The sequence below is a fragment of the Poecilia reticulata genome, linkage group LG23 (assembly GCF_000633615.1).
Source record: "Poecilia reticulata strain Guanapo linkage group LG23, Guppy_female_1.0+MT, whole genome shotgun sequence".
Classification (NCBI taxonomy): domain Eukaryota; kingdom Metazoa; phylum Chordata; class Actinopteri; order Cyprinodontiformes; family Poeciliidae; genus Poecilia; species Poecilia reticulata.
The window spans coordinates 3,805,095-3,827,501 of NC_024353.1; the positions used below are offsets into that span (position 1 = coordinate 3,805,095).

The window sequence follows — 22,407 nt, forward strand, 5'->3', positions numbered from 1 at the left end:
ATTTATATATGTTAAATAAATTGGACGGTTAGCACAATCATTCTGTAAAAGGGAGATTTCAGATAATCAGCATCAAAATTGCTCAGATTGCATAAAAGCTAAACTTTGGTGGCTACTCTGAGTAAGAGGAAAAGCTCAGGAGGGCACGACACGGCAGACATTCCCATTAAGGAATGAAGGTGGTTATACAGAGTTGCCAATCTAATCTATATCAAAGTATCTGACTGAGACTCTGTATCAGTAATTGCTTATTCCAAAATGACCGACTCATTTTGAAGATAGGAAATCCTGACATCTCTTGTATCTACAACTTAAAAAAAACAAAAACAAGTTGCTTCCTCTCGTAATTCAACGGACTCTCAGAGAGGCGCAGATGTTAACTGTTCATCAAATCTGAGCACACAATAGTGTGGAGAGAAGGTCTGTCTTTGGGGAAAGATACTAACCAGTTTGTAAAATATCTAATGGAAAAATAAATCAATGATTTCACCCTTCTTCCCCCCTTTCTAATACAAGTAACCTCGTTTAGCTAGGAGTGCAGCTAGATCGCTCATAGCTATTGCACCCTGTTTGACATATATGCCACATTTCTAAAGATAGGAATGCAACAAACGGTGAGGAAAATAATCACAACACCATTCTGGAAGAATTTCAGAACTCACAAGAAAAAAAGAACACAAATGTTTGAGATTTGACATGTCTCCAACATACCAATACAAGTACCTTTGTGCCTGATACCAATACACAAGGGTACCTGTGTTATCCTGCATGTTATTGTAAATGCCAGACACCTGCAAAGTCTCAACAAAACTTCCATCAAACTCCATTAACTGCTGGTAATGCCATCCAAGATGTCTAGCAGGCACCCCGTGTCTGGTGACCTTTACTTAGTGTTTGACTGGCTTTTGACGTTTGCTCAAATCTATACTTTCCTGCAATTTAAAAGCACTTGTGCTCGATATTTCCATGGCATTTTCAGCCACTTTATCGTTCCGTTCAACCAGTGATCAAGTGGGGAAATTTCTCGTACTCTTCTTCAAAACGTTTTTAACCAACGTTTTATTTCTTACATTAATACTCCTGTGTGTGTGCTCCAGTTTCTTTCCACTAAAAGCCATACTCAAAACCCCACATCAGGGGTTTTGAGTATTCTAATGCAGCAATTTGTATATTGTCCACTCAAGCAACAGCCCAAACAAAACAGCAGGCCAAGTCTTAGCAATTTCAACTGCTAAGCAGGAACATGCTGCCCGTCAGTGAGAAGGAGGCACAATTGCTACCAATTTGTCTTACTTTGCCAGTTCTGCACCACTGTGTCATGAAATGGGTAACCCTCCTCTGTTGTCAATGACTGTGCTCCAAAACATTAATGTCAAAATCAGAACACTGACAACATTTTCATGGAGCATTTTATCTCTACTTCACCAGATGAGAATGTTTTAGCATTAATATCTCCAGTTATCCTAAAACAAACTTTTATCCTTGCAGCAAAACGATCTTAAGTGTAAATCCTGGATTGAGGTCTTTCTGTGTAAAGCTTAATGTTCTCACTATGTACCCTAGCAAAGTCAATTTAATTGGTAAATCAAAATTGCCCTTTTGCGTGAATGAGTGTGTGTTGTGCGTCTGTGTTGAACTAGAAAAAAATAATTTTGCTACAACATGCACAGCAAATTTAAATGTAATTGTGTGAAATGTTTAATAATGTCCAATCATGTTTTTATTTTTGTTTGGTTAGTAATAAATCCAATAGGCTTTTTGATATGTGTTAGAATAGCAGTGTTAGTTCAAAACCAATTATAAAACTGCAGCTTCTTCAGACAATGACATAACAAATGCTACTGTTTTCTCGGTTGTTTGTAATGTCTCTGATTATGCAAGTTCTGATGTGAACTAATGCACCATGCTGAGAGGGGGCTGTGAAAATATAAAAATAAAGTGTGGACTGGTTGTCCACTTGTAGCTGTGGCACCACACACTTAGTGAAAGCAATAAGAAACATGCTAGAATCAAGTATTCAACATTTGTTGAGAAGGACAAACACCACAAATAGAAATAAATATTAATCTCATATTTAGCTAGTAGATTCTTATTTAAAATCTGGATGCAAATTACTGTCTTTTTGTTACTGTTTGATAAGTCGTGTGCTGATAATGATCAGTCGTAACATTGAAAACTTTTTGGGCTACATAAATGTCAAGACCTTTTGTATCCGTTTACATTTTATCACTTTGAAACCAAGAAATGTTGAATTTATCTGGAAGTTTATCTAACAGACCAACACAGAAAACAGATGCATAGTTCATAAATTCTAAATGAAAACCATAAAAATGTGGCATGTCTTTGCGTTTACCCCCCTTAAATGAAATGTAAAGGAAAAGTCATAGAACGAGTAAATGAAGTCTAAATGTGTGTACATGATGGACATGGACAGCAGATACTGAGGTAAGTAATTGTTTAAACAATATTTAGTTGGTATTAAGGAGCCTAAACCTTGCTAAAACGTACCATTCCACAACACTGCACCACCAGCAGCAGCCAAACGTAGTTATACAACACAAGATGGATCCATGCTTTCATATCATTTATGCCTAATTCCTACTCTACCATCTGAATGTTTCAAGATTGGGACTAGGCTATATTGTTCCCCATTCTTTAGTTGACCAGTGTGAGCTGCAGTGTGCGTTTCCTGTTCTCGGCTGACAGGGTAGACACCGGGTGGCCACTGTGTTTCAAAGTTCGACGTGTTTTGCGCTTAGTGCTGCCGGTGCCTTTCTGGGACCATTTCGAACCGGTCAATAAGTAATCGCCTTTCCCTCTTACTCTGATGCCATGCTTGAATTAAAGCAAATTGTCTTCACGTCCAGGTGCCAAACTGCATTGACTGGCTGATATGCCGTTTGTGTGGGGAAAAAATAGCAACTGAAAAGGTGTACCTAATAAAGCGGCCAGTAAATTAACACCCGCTCAAGCGACACGGTGTTCCGAGGGGAGAGCTGCAGAGAGGCTAGACGAGTAGGCAGAGCTATACGGTGCAGCACTGGGATGAGCCAGTCTTATGTAAGAACAGCAAGGTGACTGCTCCGTTTCGTCTGTTAGCGCCACTAAACTCTACTTAAACCACAAGACGTGAAAACACCCAAAAAACACTCGAGATTTTATGGACACAGAGTAAAGGCACACGCACATTAATACGAGTGTGAGTGGGTGTAACAGCGAGCTACTCAAAGGCATACACCCAGCTTGTACTACTGCAAATGTGAATAAAATTTTTTTTTTAAACACAAAGAAAAATGACGACTTCAACTCTCAAGTTAAAAATATCTCACAATCGAAGATATACCATTATGGTAACGGGGGGGGGGGGGGGGGGGGGGTAAAAAAAAAAAAAAGACAGAGGATAAAGAGAGATGAGAGCGAGTGAGGACACTAGTGTCCCATGTTTTCCTGCAGGCACACACCATTGGTCCACTAATCTGTCAGTCTGAGCACAATTAGTATAGTCATGAGAGGGAAGGGGAGAGTTGTGGTGTTGGGAGACTAAAACGAACCAGAGGAGACGGGGAGTGGAGAGGGGCTTGGCAGGACCTGTCACAGTTCATCAGTGCACTGGTACATTGCATCTGGCCTGCATACTACTAACCACACACACACACACACACACACATCCAGCCAAAAACAACTGGCACAAGAAATCCCTGGAGACATCCAAACATATCTGCATATATTCATAAACAGTATATTAACTAAATTCTCACATTTTTAATTCTCTGAGCAGTTTTACTTATTTCTTTTGTTTTGTCCATTTATTAGCTAGAACGCACACAACTGAAATGTCTTTATAAACACAGAAACTGTACAGCTTGTCTGCTGAGCCCATCTTTGCGTATGGTCTGACGCCAATTTTCAAGATGTTTCCTGACAAAGCCTAACCAAGCTTAAACAGCCACGTCTGCGTGTGTCTGTGTGTGTGTGCGTGCGTGTGTGTGTGTGTGAAAACAGTGCTTCAAACCGTAACAATGTCTTTACGTCCATCTGCTGCACTGTAAGGAAGAAACTGCCTCGCTCATGACAATGTTAGCCAACATGATGTCGGTGCGTGAAGCGCCTCTGGCTGAAAGATACCTGCTGTGACCTCCTCTTGTCTTGACCTTAAGATGAGAGTCACCCCCACGGCTGAAAAGCCAACAAAAATACAGCTATTACAACCTGACACTCACTAGGCCCAACCCTCAGCTTCCGGCTAAACACGGCGCACGTTTTCGTCTCTCTGCGGATACTTTGCGGATGATTTGGAGATGCTTTACAATTATTTTATTGGCTATCAAAACCACTCATGCAGCGGTAATAAAAGGAAGATTACACTGTCCACCATGGCCTCTGGTAACTGAAGGAGAAACATTACATCTGCATCTGTAAAGGTGAGCGGACAGGGTATGAAATTAAGCTCGTATCCAGCAACGGCTTACTTAATTTAGTGGCCAGGCACAGACCGCGCTACGAAATGACACTGGACAGAAAACTGCCTTTTGCTTGAATGCAAAAAAGGGTGCTCTGTTAAAGTTGCCAGCATTTTGTCATGTTAAAGCTTCAAACTGCAATGTTTTTATTTGAATTTGCCGTCTTCCTGCAACAGCAACTGTTTGTACTGGATTTTATCTGGGGCGTCAGAGTAGAGGGGGACTGGGTGGAACAACCTGTCGAGCTTTACAGATTAAAACGAGAACGCTACCATGTACCCATTTTGCCTCTGCACTGCAATGATGTGTTGCTTTGCAGTAATCCCACAACAAAGAAAATAATAGCCGTGACATAAAACGTACCAAAACAATGTTAAATGGTATGAAAACTTTTGCAAGGCACTGTATTTTGCTTGGTTAAAAGAAATTTCAGGAAAGCTCCAGTTAAAAGGTCTCATCTGCAAACCTATCATAACTCTGCACTGCTGCCATAGCGACAACACTCAAAGCTGAGCCAACAGCAGTACAGACAGGCAGGGAGCTCTTTAGCTCAGACAAAAATAACTAGCTAACAAACAACACCAGCAGTAGCACCATGTACAACCCTTGTTAAAAAAAACAACACTAAAGGCTGCAACATTTTATGCACAATGTAAGATCTAAAAAGGGAACACACATCTGCAGTCATAACAGTGACTAAATCGGAATAAATTCACATGTAAACAAAAAACTGCAAAGCATTCCAGTATGCATCTGTTTGCTTTATCGCTATTTAATCGGATAAAAATGCAATCAGGTGCCTTAATGACCGTCTGCATATTTGGAAATTACATTTTCATTGCAGGATTAGTCTTATTTATATCCGTGCAGCAGTCTGATGAAACAAAGCCACGCAAATAAATATGCATGAGGTGAAATAATAGCAGAACACAAGTGTTCCAGTGTCACAGCAATACAATACACACATCAGATTCACATCTGGGCTCCCCTCTCCGGAGCTCCCTGCAACATACGACAGTGTAATGAAGCACAAAACACATACTGCTGAAGCATCTGGCGCAGGAAAAGACGGAGTGACAGACAGCATAAAGAGTAACACTGAGAACCGGAAAAATGTGAGGACAAGCGGTGAGCTCTGAGGAATAAGAGAGAAAGACTAAACAGGGAGAAATTTTTTTGTTTTTTTTTTTACCCAAAAGCTTGTCACAACCACAGAGAGATAAAGAATTAACACAGAAAAGGGGCAGTGGTGCAGGTCAACATCCTAACTGCAGTGTGCATGCCCTGGGGAGAAAGGATTGGAGAAAGTGACAGTGAAGAAGAGAGAAAAGAAAAACAGATGAAAGGCAAGGGAAGATACAAAGCAGCATCTTAATGATTAGAGGCACCAACAATGGCAGTGAAGAAAGCGAGAAAGAAGGAGTAGTAATGAGGGCGGGATATAAAAACCAAAAGGGCAACAATAAAAAAATAAAAACTTTAAAAAAAAAAGCTGGAGGGAATAAAAAATGAAAAGGAAACAACATAGAATAGGAGGAGGAACTTAAAAACAATTAAAATACACACACACAAAACAAGAGTTCTGACAGATGTTGTGCAAGCTGACTTTTACAACAGGAGCGGCAGAAACAAGAAGCATGACTTCCTCATTAATTAATACCACACTAAACATAGCATCAACTGATTTTAAATATGCATAACATTTGCACCTTTTTCCAGGTGCCGCTGATCGCTTTCTAAGTAAACATGCTGCTAATGAAGTCTCTAAGTCAAAAAGGGATTCAGAGATTTTACTCTAAAGTCTTGACAGAAGCTCAGTTCGAAGGGGAAATAATACAAAAATAAAAAAATAGACGGATGATCAAGAGACATCCCACACATCTGTGTCTCGACATCACTGCATAGACACAGCTTTTTCCATCTGTGTCAATAAATATGCATTCCCCAGCGTCACATGGTCAGTGGTATGGGCCCGTGTACGAGTGTTTTCACAGTCCAGAGCGGATTCGAAGGAAAGATGTAGAGTGTGGTAGGAAAAAAAAAATAAAAAATCGATTAGCCTCACTCTCTGCAGTGCTGCAACCACTGGGTGTGTGCAAGTGTTTTACATGTGTCCCAACTTAGGGCGCCACCAAGTGGTCAAAATTAATATCAATTATTTGTAGATGGAGAATCCCCACGTGAAAGAAAGGGGGGAATCGAGAGACAAACGGCTCTGAATGAGGATATTATTGACTGTATATTAAAAACTGGAAAGCATCAAGTCAGTGTGTAAAGGTGATCATATGTCCAGTCTGACAGGTTTCTCTGTACCTCTCCCTCGTTCCTCGGAGGGCGAATACTGGACAGATGGATGGTTTTGTATTCTCCAGAGTTGAGCTTGACCACCAGGGCGTCAGCATTGACCACCTGCATCACCTGCAATGACAAAAGGCAATACTTGTCAAAACAAACTCAGGATGCCGTATTAGCTGCCAAGTCTCGGAAGCACCAATAAGAACCTAAGAAAGTTTTTTTTTTTTTAAACCCTGCTTCATCTCAAATACATTTACACACTCTTTGGGGTCATCACAGGCCTGCATTGAAGGGAAGTGGAGGAGCGCAAACACAAGCAGTGCATTCTGCTGAGTGAGTGAGCAGATAGTCTGAAAGAAAAATGGGAAGTGAAGGAGCACGAAAAGGATAAATGGAGAGGAAGAGATTCAGTCCAAAGTAGGAGGAGGACAACAGTGTGGCTAGATCGTGAGCAGAAGGCACCGAAAGTGAGTTAAGATGGAGTGAAGTCCTGACTGACTAAGTGAGCTAAGGCCTCCCAGCAGGGCAGCGAGGTTTAGAGGACAGGACGAGGACGTTCGCTTATCTAGGGGATTGGAAGCAGGGAGGGTTGATGAGGAGACAGAGTGAAAGAGAAAAAACGGCTTAAAAAGAAACAAACATCCTCTGGAAGATGGACAGGCTTAAAGATGTTTGCAAGAGTAACCATGGTGCCTTTCAAAAGTATTCATAGTCTTTAGACTTATTCACATTTTGTTGCATTGCAACCTCAAATTTACCCATTTTACAGGGATTTATGATTAACTAGAAAAAAGAATCCCAGTGGACAGGAAGATGTTCATCACTTTACAGGAACACTTTACTCTGGTTGTTATCTGACCCAGTCTGAAATCTTCTTTCTTAAATTATGTTGTTTGTTCAGTAAAGGTCTCTAAGAAACCATTGAGGTCATCACAGAACAGCTCGGGTGGACCCTGTGTACTAGTTAGGTCATTTGTAGGGACAATAGACTCCATTCCATTACAGTAAGCCTCAACAGGGAATCATAAATAGGTTCAATTAACAAATCTTATAAACCAGGGTATCTACAGATTTCAGCAAATCAAATTTAAGGGTTTTTCAGTGCCACCTTGAATTAAATGTAAGAGCAAAAAACCTATAAATACAAGAGATGATTGGGGGATCTTGCTGAATTACGACTTGGCAAAAGAAGCGAGCCAGTGGCAAAAAAACATGATAAATGCAGAAAAGCTGTCTAGCTGGTTAACAAAGATATATTAGCAGCTAGTTAGCGGAAGAAGAAAGAAGTCAGAGTGCGACTCAAACTTCTGACAGAATATACCTTTGAGAAATGTATTCATATAAATGTTTTTATTTAATACATTATAAGGCCTTCATTTTAACTACATAAATGCAAGACTTTAAGACTTAAGGAAATGCAGACACCCTATAAACTATGTTGGGGGTAAGAAAAAAAAAAGATTTCCAACTCAACCCACTCTATAAATGTGCTTTTTCATGTAACAAGACAGATTGGGGGTACAATGTGATTGAGATGGAAACGGCATCCAAACCCTGAGCCTTTAAGTAGGTCACTTGCTGGAGACTGAGAAATCAATCGCTCTACACATGTTGCCACCCACTCTTCCTTTAAATGGCCTCACTCATCATCAGCCTAACTGCAGCTCAAGAGTAGGTTGCGCTCAGGTTAAAGTCTGCAAATTGAAAGATGCAGCTTTGAGCCATGCGTCGACTGGAGTTCGGGCCATGTGGTTGGTTGGTTGTGTGTGTGTGTGTGTGTGTGTGTGTGTGTGATAGTAGTGGTAATTAAAAAGACTGTTTGAAAGAGAAAAAAAAAAAGTTAAGGTTCCTCAACACAAATTTCAGACACGGATCCAGGTGTGTCAGACTCATCAAGAAATTCATTATTCTGCAGAAGCAAATAAGACCGCCTTTGCATTTGCCACCAGAGAACAGAAATTAGACCAACCCACATGCTAAATAGGCTGCCCACAACAGCAGCCAAAATACATCATACACTAATCACTGAGCTGAGTGGGAGAGATCCAGAGACACAGGGAGCAGAAGGGAGAGAGACTGGGAAGGGGGAGAGGAGGTGCAATGAGTAAATGCAAGGGTTGGGGGGGTGGCTGTAGGGGTGGGGGGGTGCATGCAATCACACAGCGACACACACACCAGCCTTACACTGTAACAAGGTCATTTTGAGGCCTGCCCAAGCAAGCAAAGTGCAAGAGAGAGAATGTGGCAGGAACAGAATAAAAACGGTTTAGCTTTTACTGCCTAATTATCGGTCCGAGAGCGTGAGATGAGAGACTTGAAATAGGAAGCTGCTGGGGTGTACCAGAGGGAGGAGGGGTTGACAGGGTGGGGGTTGGGGGGATGGACAAATCAACACGCACGTGAAGACCGAGCGAGCCAGGGAGACGGAGTGTAATCTCAGTGCAAATATCACAGGCACAGAGACAGAGGAAAAGATGGTGAATAGATAGGAAAATGGAGCAGAAAGTTGTTGCCATGAGGGCCGAGAAGACAAATAGGCTGCCAGCATGACTCACTTGTCTAATCTGATGCTAGAGGTGGAGATCTACTGCCACCCTCTGCCAGAGGAGGACATGACAACTGCAGCAGCCAGGATCAGTCACTGTGCAGGAGGGATCTTGGCGACTGTCAGGGAAATGTGTTGGTTGACACCTGAATCTATTAGGTTAGTTTTTACTCCGGGGGGAAGTAAAGGCCTAGCCAGGACTCGCTCATTACTCAAGTCTTATCACCTTATCTGAAAGAAACAACTATGCTTTGAGTTTATGTGTTGCTGCCAGTGGACATGGTTTTGTCAGCCCGATTACAGGGCTGCACATCAACTCGGATTGTTTCCAAGGGCGTGATGAGGACTTCAGTGTAGTCGCTGGGCAGAGGGGAACAAAAGAGTGGCTGACAAAACTGTGGGTAAATTATTCTAGAGAGGGGAAAACACAGAACTCCATATAATGCTTGAAAAACTGCTTTTCCTAGAATTTCTTTAAAGAGGCAGCTATGAACCCCATCAGACCAGGTACGTCCACCCCAAGTCACATCCTGAATGAAACCTGGACCTGGACTTTGGTTTGGCCATCTGGCTTTATGAATATCTTGTGATGTTTGTAAATTGATCAGGCATTAGATATGGAGCATACAAACATGGAATGAAGAAAGGAAGGAAGAAAGAAATGGATGAATTTATGGTCAAAAGGAGGGATAAATGGATGCAGTGATACAACAGATGGATACACCTGTAAAAAGAACTGATGGGTAAAGAGATGGATAATTCAATGGATGAATAGATGAACAGAAGGTGGAAAGCTTGGAGGAAAGGGTAGATACAAGAGAAATGTAACCATTTTTCTTATCCAGATCTGTATAACTTTAATCCAATTCAATGCTGCATAAGAGCTCAATGGGACAACATTCTTATTTATATAAGAATTGAATTCACCTGCAAGCTGGCCAAACCAGGCCTGAAAAATCACTTATGTAATATACGGCTAAACCTCTAAAACCAAAATGAATGTTGGTTTTTCAATACATTTTGCTGTAAATTGTGGTAAAACTGGATTAAATTTATCCGTACAACTCCTCAGCTTCTGCCTTCCGTGAATGTGACACAGATGTCAGTCGTAGTTGGTGTTAAATCATAGAACAGAGTGCAGCTAATGCACTCAACGGTATCCTTTTGTTGAGCGCATCATGTTCAATTCAATTCGGCCGACTCGTAGCACATCATCTCCAGTCTACCAACAGATTACAAGTAATCCAAATGGATCCTAGTCAAAGAAGAAACATTTAAGTTCAGTTTAGTAAAGTTTTATTTTATTTCACATTTGTTCTTCGGTGGGCTGTGCTTTTACTCTGGCTGCAGAAAAAGAAACACCTGGGGCTTTGCTGAGATCACCACTTGGATTCTGGATCAGTCAGCAACAAAAAACACATGGAGGCCAGTGATGGAGAGGGCAGAACAGACTGGAACGGACAGTTAACTAACATGTCCGACTGGAACCTCCAAAACTTTTTACAATCAAGTCACCATGGTTCGTGAATCAAGGTCATATTCTGGATCAAACATAAGGCTGATCTACTTGCAGCAGGAACATACTTCTATTGACGGTAAAAGAAAAACAAATGTCAGGACTGGGTTAAGGATCAACATCAGGTTACTAAATCGTGCAAATCACAAATCCGTCTCAGTATTCCCCGTTTCCAGTTATCCTTCTATCATTATGAGGTTGGTGATCCAAAAGTTCCTAATAAATTAAAACTTACAGAAATACTTTTTTTTTCCAATCTTGATGATGTGGATAATTTTTGCATTGGAAATGCATTATGTTTGCCTCCACCCAGATTTTCTTATACAACTGACAATTTGTTTTAAAATGAGGAAAAACAAGTTAACCAACACATCGTTGTGCAGGACAGTAATTACCTGGGGAGAACAAGACAACAACCTACATCTGTATCCTCAAGCCAGAAAAGACAAGACAGATGACAAGGTAAAAAAAAACAAAAAAAAAAACATAAAAATGAAAAAAAAAAAAAAAAAAAATCATCAGCTGGAGAGACTCGTGGGAATCAGACCTTCTGTGCTTCTTCACCTATCCGTCACTCAGGTAATAAGCAAAAAGTTGAGTGGACGTGGATAAAGGAGGACTGAATGATGACGGGATTGATGGATAGACGTGTCCTTCTGAGAGTCCTTACACTGCAGGATTATCTAGCGACAAATGCCTCTGGGGTGAATATAGTGCGGTAATAACATGCCTGAGTAATCTCATGTCCGTCGATCGGGCACTTATTTTCTCAACGGATTTATCAGTTGTGATGTTTTGAATGACAACCGTCAGCAGCAGAGTTGTAAACAAAGATAGACATTTACAGTTGAAGGGTTTTCAGCTTGCAGACAAAAACTTTGAAAGCCATTAAGACCGCATGTCTAAAGAACATCAGTGCCTCTTGTTGATGTAAACACCAAAATGACCGGTCCATCCCACACAGGCATCAAACCCCTTTTATGGGATCATTTTAAGACATAAAGCAGCCCACACGAAGGATAGAAATGTTTTATTCATTTCAAATAAGAGAAAAAATAAACACTGTCCATGTTTGTGGATTTCTTCTGTGTGTGCAGTTTATTAAAACCCTTCTGCAAGCAGATTGTCTAAGCAACACCTTTTATGTAACCCTCCGGCTGGCTATGAATTTTTCAGGGTCTTAAAAAGTTTAGGGTACAGAGGGAGGGAACACAGACTAAATGCAGGCTTTAGGAAGAAAAAAAAAAGCCTCCCTTCAACTTTCCTTATATATTCTGAACAAAATGAGGTCTGAGTTTCAACTTATAAAAATGTTTACAGAAGGGACCGAGTTCACGCTGATGATTTGCAGCTACAGTTGCTAAACTACATTAAAGTGACAAGTCTGAAAAGATAACTTGTCATCTCCAGGAGATGATCACATTAGGCCACAGTACCAAAACAGATCAAGCAGTCAGTCTTCCCAGGTTTGAATCCATAAGTTAGGACAACGAGTGGGAACTGCATCCATCTGTAGTTGATATTGAGAACATTTCTTTGTGCCCAAGGCTGTGTCTATGACATCCAAAGCCAATCTCTCTGAATTTTTGGCTTTTGAGGTCACACTGCGATGCTGTTACAGATACATAATTGCCATAAGGACCATTTGCCCCCAAAAAATGGCTTTGAGGGCTGCTGCGTTTTTCTTCATATTCAGCAAGATGATAGTGCTATTGTTTCACCTCACAATGTTCCTACCCTGAATATATTTACTGAACATCTTACCATTCTCCATATACTTACAATTAAAATCACTGAAAAGTTTATTTTCTCAGTAATTCATTTATCGTCTAGTTGTGCTGTAAAAGACGTTGCAAAAAAACAAAAAAAAACATCACTAATATTACTATGTGCAATACTGATATCACAAAGGATTTTGTGGAATTCAATATTTGTTGCTGGTTTTATTCCAGGTGTGACGTTTTCTCATGGCAGTGAATGTCAACACATGACAGAAGATATTGTTCAAGACGCAAAATGTCACAAAATGTCAGAAGCAGTACTTAGCGTCACTGTTACGATTTCCTAATATCAAGGAATGGGAAGGAATAGTGAAATTTATTTGTTGAATTTAATTACTGATGTTCAATTTATTTATTTATTTTTTATTGTGACAAAAGGCAACATTTGTTGTAACCCACTGCTATATAAGTAAATTAATTGGAACTTATTTATTGCAAAGTATCTGTGGGGGAGTTTTATTGGTAACAAGTTAATACAAAATGGGAAAATGCTAAAGATTAAAGTCTATAAAGTCTATAAAGCTATTAAGGTTGTGGCACTTTAGGATCTTACCTTGGCAACAAACTGTCTGTCCTTCTGGTCCAAGTTGGCTGTAGGTGCCACATAATCTTTCCAGATGCGGACTTTGCGCTCTTTAGCAGACCTAGCATAAAAAATAAATAAATACATTTTAGCGAGACAGTAAAAAAACTAAAGGTTTAATGGAGAGCAATCTATGAGAAGAATTTCAATAATAAAACTGACATAATCCTAGCACAACTGTGTATAACTGCAGCAGTTGACTTTTTTATTTTAAATTAATGGATGTTTTTTCCCCAAGGTTGCACAGTGGCGCAGCGATGCCTCGCAATCCTCCTTGTGTGTGTGTGTGTGTGTGTGTGTGTGTGTGTGTGTGTGTGTGTGTGTGTGTGTGTGTGTGTGTGTGTGTGTGTGTGTGTGTGTTTGTGTGTGTNCCCCAAGGTTGCACAGTGGCGCAGCGATGCCTCGCAATCCTCCTTGTGTGTGTGTGTGTGTGTGTGTGTGTGTGTGTGTGTGTGTGTGTGTGTGTTTGTGTGTGTGTGTGTGTTTGTGTGTGTGTGTGTTTGTGTGTGTGTGTGCGCGCGCATGGTTGTTTGTCCTGTCTGTCTCTGTGTTGCCCTGCGACAGACTGGCTTCTAATAGTCTAAACAATCCTGTTCAAATTCTTCGTCTTCGTCTCTGTGAAGAACGAGACCACATGCAGCATTAAAACTCTTCCTAACTTTAGTGACTTTTATCCCGTACAACTCAGTTTAAAAACACATATGCTTGAGAACATGTCAAAAACATCAATCTGCAATAACCAGACTGCATAAACATTAGAAAAAGACTCCATTTTTTGTACTTTTGGATCCAATTTCAACATTTATTGTCTTCTTGGACACAAACCAAGCATTAACTATGGGGAATCTGATGAACTGAATATAAAGTCCAGCTGTTCTGGTGGGAGTGTCCTCCCATCACTTACCTAAATTAACAGTTTGCTTAGGAAAAAAAGGACCTCAATGCGTAAAGATGGGACAAAAAAAAAAAAAAAAAAATGACAATAAAAAAAGACCGACACTGGTCAGGGAGGCTGGCAGCTAAAAAGCTGAAGATAAAAATGGATCTCAGTGAATCTAAGCATAATAAAACTACCTGTCATTTTGTTTTATATTGGGTTTTTTTGGTTTGTTTGTTTTTTACTTGAGTATTTCAAATAGAGGAGGAAAATGTTTTACAGGTTATTTTTATGTTTTATTTTTTTGCTCAATATCAGAATCACAATAAAACCAAACATGAAGTCTAAAACGTCCCCACCGTTCAGCAGCTCTGAGTTTCTCAGCTCCCTGGGTGTAAACTGCCATGGACCAATCCACACAGCGAGCAAAGCCCTCCTTCAGCAGGAGCTCTGTGATGTTGCCATTCTGAGACAGAGACAGATCCGCAGATAAACACACAACAAGACAGAAGGCCTAGTTTTCTGCCAGTGTCAACACCGAGGCCTGATTCGCACTAGGTGTTACCGGGTGCAGGATGGTTCCCAGTATGATCTGGTTGTGACAGCTCTCCAGAATGATCTGAACATCTCGCTGCAGAAGCCGGGACTCGGTGAAGAATTTGGCCTCTGCTGCGAACGGCTCCGGCGTTTCTGTTCCGTCTGCTTCCCTTCTGAACGTGGGACACTGCAGTCGCACCAGAAACAACAGTCGAGTATGTCAAATTACATCCTTTACATACAATTACCACTTACTGGTAAAGGAGCATTTTGTACGTACAGTGAACATAAACATATTGTTGTGCTTGTCCAATATCCTGACAGATGTAGCTGTAATATTAAATCTTTTGTTGAAAGCAGCACAAAAACAGACATATGAATGAAATGCTCATTGAGCAGAGAAGCCTTTATGCGTTGAGACAAAGAACACCTTAAAATAGATTTAATATCCTCAAGTACGAGATGAGAAAGATTAGTTATCCTGAGTGGTCTACTGGCAAGGCTAGACTGGGTGAAAGAGACTGATGGGGAATTGAGTTGCTCAGATATGACACTAGTGGATCAGTCAAAGCAAAGCAGATGAGGAGGAGAAGAAAAAGTGCAGTCACTCCTCATGTCTTCATGATTAGTCTGGCAATTATTCAGTAATTTAAAAAACTAAAAAAAGGAAAGTAGTACTGAGAAATCCTAAAGTACATCCGACGCTACTTACCTTCACACCAGACAGCATAACGGTGACCAGATAATAGTCTGGGAGCAGCAAGGCACGAACAACGCTGCCGTCTCGCACATGCTCAATGATGGCTGAGGGGAAGACAAGAGAAGAAAAAAATATCCTGGTAAGTTCAGCTTTTTAATGGACATTATATTTCAGAAATAGATAATTATCGTCCTGTCAGACAGTATACAGTTGCTGCTAAACAAAAACAGATTTGTATCAAATATGACTGGAAGGTGCTCTGGTTAGATGAGCCTGAAGTTCCCATCTGATGGACACACAAAAGAAAAGTAACATTTCACATGACCCTAAACGCACCACTCCCATTTTTATATTTGGTGGCGGCAGCATTATGATGTTAGGATTCTTTTTTTTGCAGTTGATGGCAAGATGAATGCAGCCAAACAAAGTGAAATTTCTACAGTGGTTACATCAAGTCAAATCTGACTGAAAATCAGGACCTGAATCTAAGGAAGAAACGAGGCTTAAAAAAGAAAAACTATAACATTCCCAAATGATGTAATTAAAGTTTGAGACATTCTGCAAAAACTGAAAGCAATTTCAGTCTCTTTACAAGCAAAGCCAGTAGAAACACACAGCTGCAGCTGCAGATAAACGTGGTTCTACAAACAGCTGACTCAGCTAGACATAACGCAAATGCATATTAGTTATTATATTGGCCAATCAAATTAAATACCATCCAAACAGAATATACTGAAGTCTGTGCTATGAAAGAGCTCAAAGGATATGAATACGTCAGCAAAAAAAAAGAAAAAAAAAAAAGGCACTCATAATTATTAATTAGTTTAGAAATGTTTGCACGGATTTCAAAACTTCTTTAGCTAACTCTGGGAATGCTGAGCCAACTATTTAAATTAGTATTCTTTACACAGAGCAAGATTTTGAGATGGACTTTGTCCACGGGTATTTCAGCTTTCCGCCGCTGCGTCCGTTTGGACATTTTCAGCACCCACGCCGGATAATTCCATCTGATCTCAAAATGACCCTGAATTTCACGAGAACGAACGGCAACAAGAGATGAAAGCAGAAGAAAAGCCATCAGCTGCTCGTTTCCTCCATTCAATTAAAGAGTTGTGAAATGAGCTGAGCCGCCGTTCCCAGCAATCGTCTGGAAATAAATCGAGTGGAGCGTTGCACCTCGAGCGGGCTGGAGATGAGAATTAAAGGATGGCCTTGTGAAGTGTAGCAGGGCCGAATGACTTACAAGAAAGATGCGATCCTGACAATCTTCACAGACAAAAAAAAAAAAAGAAGAATATTTGTGTTTATGCACCAACTTCCTTTGCCTTGTTTGTTTTTTTACAAGAATGATCCAAGCCTTCATCAGAACTCCTTACCGTTGATGGGCTTCTGGTGCAAGGAGTCCACAAAGTTGCGGGGATTCTCGATGGTGTACTTGAGGTCGCGGATAGTGTGTGTGCCGCCCCCCTCGCTCCACATGCCTTTCTTGGACGCCTTTGATTGGTCCTCCAGTTCACAGAGTCTCGCCTGCTCTGGACTGAAAAGGAAAACACGAAATGATCGCAAAAACATCTCAATTATTCACATGTTGGCTGTATAGAATTTTAATGTTTGCAACGGATGCTTGCGTGCGATGTGGACAGGCTTTTTAAATCCAATTAACGTCAAATCTCCAAAGAGACTGTAGAACAACTGCTGGCAAAACTTTAATATTCAAACTTACAAAAATAAATAAAAACTTTTGCCAGTTTAGAAACTAAACACAAACAAGATAATTCCAAAGTATGAAGATAATTGCCTAATAAAAATCAAAAACTGATGAGCAACTGCCTAAAAACAAAAGGTATCTGAGCACTTAGGGACGAGACAACACCGGCAGCACAAAAGCGGCTTCCTGCAAACACCACAATTAATTCCATGCTGGCTTCCTTAATTGTGCAGCTTAATGCCTTTTCGGGGCTCTTGTAAAGCTTTAATTATTCACAACTTTAAATGGCCAGCAGGCTTTTGCTTTTTCAACCAGCAAAAGCTGCACAATAGTTTCAGCAGTTTGGCGTCGCAAAAACAAAAAGACTGCGGTGATGATATTTCATTTGTTTTCGGAAAGTCGTAGTTTGCCGGTGTTTAGTCACAATGAATGATTCATGTTGAAATTTGTACACTTTCCCAGAGTTCTCAGTTCAGATGGACGGACAGACGGGAGGTAAATGGACAAACAAACTGAGGGACAAAACAGACTGAGAACCGGATGCATTGACAAACAGACCGATGATGGATAGATGGACAAAATGACAAACAAATTGAAAGATTGATGAAGGAACAACTTTGTAAATATAAAAATATGATTGGACAGACGGATGCATAAGTAACGGACAAACAGATGGAGAAATGGCTACATGTATGCACTGTCCATTCGTCTCAACAAACAGAAAAAGACACAAATGGATGAACTGGTGATGAATGGACAATGCAAGAATAAACAGAAGCACAGATGAACAGACTGAAGCTAACTGAAGGAATTGAAAAATAAAAAGACAAATTGATGGACAGGTTGAAGGTGGACAAAGGGAAAAATGATGGACAAATGAATGGTTGAGTGAATGAATACACCAAGACAATGGGACGGGGAATAAAGGTTAGGAACACAAATATTTGTAATTCTCTTTTTATTTTCAGAACCTGAAAAATATTTTGATGCTGTGCTTCAGCTGGGCTTTTGGGCAAATTCCCCCAAAACACAGTCAAGTTCTTTCTGCTCTCTGCTATGATTTAACAACAAACTTTGAACTGAGACAGTTTCTTGCTGACTTGGCAGTGATGGTCAAACTTTATGCAAGAACTAAGCTACTTAAATATTTAAAAGTGCCAAACAGGAACAGAAAGCTCCAAAAAATATAGCGAAAGAAACCAGAAAAGCTAAAAAAATAAAAAATAAAAAAAAAAGGGAAGGAAGGAAGGAAGGTGGATTTCTCAAAGTCCTAGCATAGATGTAGAGCATTCAAAAGTAGATTTCTTAAATAAAAATTAATAACCTCGTCTGTGGAGACTGATGATAGTAAACTTATCCCTTCTTGCAGCTACACCGGCTTCTGGGTCAGCAGCTCCCTCCACTACAGTGGTTCAAATCAAACTGATGGTCGACAAGGTGCAGTACAGAGCAAATCCACTCCAGCAAAGGCCAAGCAGAAATACTTTCCAGTTAAACCTTCTATGGACTCCATCTTTCATCTCCGTATGGCTCCTTTGTGCAACCGAACACACTTCAGATAAAACATTTTTACCGCTTTCTGTTGTTTTTGTGTTGTTTAAGGAGGCTGTAGGAAGCCATGTTCCCCCCCAAACTGTGCACAAGAGTTCCAGAGTAATTGAACAGTGAGACTCTAATGAAAGCTTTTCAGCCCCTCAGTGTTTATAGCCACCAACTCCTCCTCCTCCGGGGTTCTAGTTAAACAGGAGCAATGGGAGACTGTAAAGTAAAAGTTGGTAGCCCCGGTAATGTACCTCATTCCTGCATCGGTGAGCGGTGTCTCTATAAACCGACCCATCAAGCCTGACGCCTGGAGTTTTAATTTATCTAAAATTAACATTCTGGGTCCCAAAGGCAACTCAGTAAATCGATTAAAGGCTTTTAAAAATGTCAGCAGTCACAGGAAGTGATGAACTCTAAAAAGCTAAGCTTTTCCAAAGAACGCCATTACGGATGTTGTTGGGCCTGTCACGATAACAGATTTAGCTTGACGGCAAGTTGTCACGGCAATTATTGCAATAAACAATAATTGAAGCTCTTTTCAAGTTTACACACTGGTAATAGCAAAATAATGCAAGTTCACCCTGTGAAAGACTAATAAACTGTAATTTTGCACAGTACATTCCACACTGGAAGACATTTTAAAGATCCAAAATAAAACACGAGCATAAAAAGATCAAGCAGAGGAAATAAAAATGCAACAAAAATCATAAATGAAATGGATTAGGAAATCGCTGTAAACAAAACTGCCCTTCAAAAGCTATCAGAATGAAAATTATTGCGCTCATTTCAGTTTATGCGATTAATTGTTTACGGCGATAGGCCTGGATATTTTAGATCCAAGATGGATCAATTGTATGCTAGAAATTCATCTTATAAATCCCACAGTCATTTTTAAACTGAATGCATTATTTACTTTGAACTTTTTGAAAACAGCACAATCCATCAATCCTTAACAGATAAACGATCTGTTAAACCTGCTCGTTATCACTCATTCTTGGATTGTTCTGGTATGACCTGTAAGCTTAATACTTTTTAGCGTTGGCATTTGGCTGAAGTGATAAATACATGTGCATAGAGACAACAGAGACTGCTTTTTTACTAAAGTAATAAACATGAAACATATTTGTTCAGTGTGAATATCTGCATCGGTACAGCCCTTGTTTTAAAGCGTCTCGAAGCTAAAGACAAAGTGTGCATCAACGTAAATCTGTAAATACACAAAGTTGTGCACGATCCCCTCGGCAACTTGCCGGGCAAATTGCCTGGCCGCGTTAGCAGGCGGCAGCCGGCCTCTAAGCACATGTTTAACTGCACTGTCCGAAGCCATCACCATTATCATCACCTCCATAATTATCACCACATCACAGTTAGTGTGATCAACGTAGCAAGTCACGAGGAGTAATGATATTGGAGGAAAACGCACTGAGGGAAAACAAAGACCCTACGTCTTCACTGAGTAATGGGTCTCCCCCTTTGGCCAAATGATGCCAGCTTACACTTAAAGCATCATTTACATTAGTGCTTGTTATGGGCCATTGGACAGGCTGCCTGAAATGCTTCATTAGGGGCAAAATGTTCACACCATCTCTGTTCATGTTGGAAGACACAAATGCAGCTGCATGAGTCAAATTGCTTGTAATGTGTGTCGTGTGCAAATACCGCCACTGGTGGAGATATACAGTACTTTGTCATATAGCATGGGGTGTGTATTTATAGGATTAGTGCATTGGGGCAATGTGGCAGAAAAAAAAGGTTTCAGAGGGATATCGTTATAGCAGTAGGGGCATGCTGCCACCATCTGGGATACTATGGCTCCATCTAAATTCAGTCACCCAATTGAGGACTTAAGTACTTCTCCCAACAGATTCTGCAAGGTTGTTCTGCCTTAAGCTTTAGGAAATGCAAGCTTACATCCTGCTGCCAAAAGTGATTTCCTCTATTTGTTACATAAATGGTTGAAGAAGTTAAAGCTTTAAAGGTAAAAACATTCAGTCTCGGTGATACAATAAAGTCTTGCTTAAAGTATATGACTAAGGCCTCATTATTAGTGTACTACACAACTGAATTGTGATGCAACAATCATTGATGCAACAATGATTTTGCTGATCTAGTTTTCCTTTAATGAAACCTCTCGTTTCTGGATGCAGAGATTATCAACCAGTTAGGTCAATACAAGTGTAAAACTGCTAAATGAATCACAAACCTGGATGTGTTGATGGAAAAATTCTTAATATAAATCTTTAAAATGGCAAAAGCACCAAAGTGCTAAATAACCACTATCCAGAGTACACTTAAAAGCAAAATAGAGCTTTTAAAACGCCTTCATTTAAAAAGATTAAAGGAGTTGAATGTTTGCAGTCAGAAAAAAAAGTTTAAGTCTTAAAAACACAAGGTGATTAAGTGCTGTGTGTTTGACTATACTACAGAAAACAAGGAAAGTATCTAGAGCTCAATAACAAATACAGTGTGTGCCAGAATCTAGGCAGACCTGCAGTGCAGTTCTGATCTGTTCAATTTCAATGCTCAGTTTTTATATGTTGAACATATGAAACTAGTATTATTGTAATAACTTTGATGTTAATATTTTTCCTGTCGAGATAAAGAATTTTTTGAAAGAAGTGTTTTAAAACGCCTTTATAAAAAAAGATTAAAGAACCCTAACCTTCGGGTTTAGACGAACGGTTGCTTATACCGTCAGTTAGAAGTTTCCTAAACAATGTGTACATTGTGAATATACTATAAACTCAAGTTCAATGATGACTCCCTGATGTAATATTTACTGCCTCTGAGGGATGTCTAGATGGATTTTTATGGTTATGGGATCAACGGACAAGAGGTGACATTGGTCCCCCTCCATTAATTTCCGACGGAACTTGTGGGATGAGGTGAGCGAAATTCCTCCATGTGAAATTTCATGCTCGTGCATCAACATCCAAAGCAAAATAAACAAACTAACAGCTTTAATATTTTATGCTCAACGATCTTACTTGTTTCCTCTGATTCCTTCCCTTCGGACCGTTGCGAGGCCTTCGTTCACCAAAGACTCAGCAATGTTCTCACCTGTTGTATCTACAGCAAACATGGAGAAATGTTTAGCAAACAAGGAGAAAGATTATGTTCAAGTAACATGATTTTATTCCAGGAAACAAATGGTGCAAAATGCACAGTGCACCTTTGCCCAGGTAGACCATGCCGTACTCCCGGCCTATGGCGGTCTTGACTTCCACAGTGAAGCACACTTCTTTGCCAATTAGCTTCTTCCTGAGAAACTCTCTGGCTTGGAAGGCCCAGGGCTAAAAAGAAAAATAAACGTTAGAAAGTGAAACCTAATCAGGCACTGGACTAGACGAGTAAGAAAACTTATTTGTTCAAAAGCAAGACGGGTGTTGCAGTATTTTCTAACTGCAGTAAGTGCTCATGTTAACGTATCGCGTTGCAATACTACTTTTTCTCTCCCTCTCTGAAACAATGTCTGTTGTTATTCCTTCCAAGTACAAAGTGCACTGCTGGTAAAAATTTAAAAGGGTCAAGGTCGGGACCTGACCTTAACGCTGGCATTAATGCAAAACTCTGACACCATGCATCTAAAAAGCTCTGATCCGTATGGCGAGTTGATTATTAAATCATAACGTGCAAAGCGGTTATTATTTGAATGAGTGATTAGTAGTAAATAAAACTTAATTTAGCTTTTAAGATATAAATTGCGCTTTGACTCAAGTGTCTTTGATAACCATTTACATAATTTATTTTCCATTTAAAAAAGGTAAAATTGTATCACACAGCTGCAGACCACATGCATGTCCGTACAAAAGTGGTACAAAAACAATTGTCGATTGAAAACGACCAAAGCATATTCATGTGTT

The 22,407-nt window shown here is 40.1% G+C and overlaps 1 protein-coding gene across 2 annotated transcripts in view; it reads right to left on the reverse strand.

Moving 5' to 3' along the window:
• The window catches only part of snd1 (staphylococcal nuclease and tudor domain containing 1), a 171,298-nt gene that overhangs the window by 145,315 nt on the left and 3,576 nt on the right, over positions 1-22,407 (reverse strand). For both annotated transcript variants that reach the window (XR_532695.2, XM_008400601.2), the window contains exons 3-10: positions 21,717-21,837; positions 21,532-21,613; positions 16,671-16,831; positions 15,307-15,398; positions 14,623-14,781; positions 14,417-14,523; positions 13,151-13,241; positions 6,774-6,878 (exon numbers count right to left, since the gene is read on the reverse strand). Coding sequence is in view for 1 of the 2 variants with exons in the window: in XM_008400601.2 (XP_008398823.1) it covers positions 6,774-6,878; positions 13,151-13,241; positions 14,417-14,523; positions 14,623-14,781; positions 15,307-15,398; positions 16,671-16,831; positions 21,532-21,613; positions 21,717-21,837 (918 nt within the window). In the remaining variant the exon portion in view is untranslated. The remainder of the gene's footprint in view (positions 1-6,773; positions 6,879-13,150; positions 13,242-14,416; positions 14,524-14,622; positions 14,782-15,306; positions 15,399-16,670; positions 16,832-21,531; positions 21,614-21,716; positions 21,838-22,407) is intronic.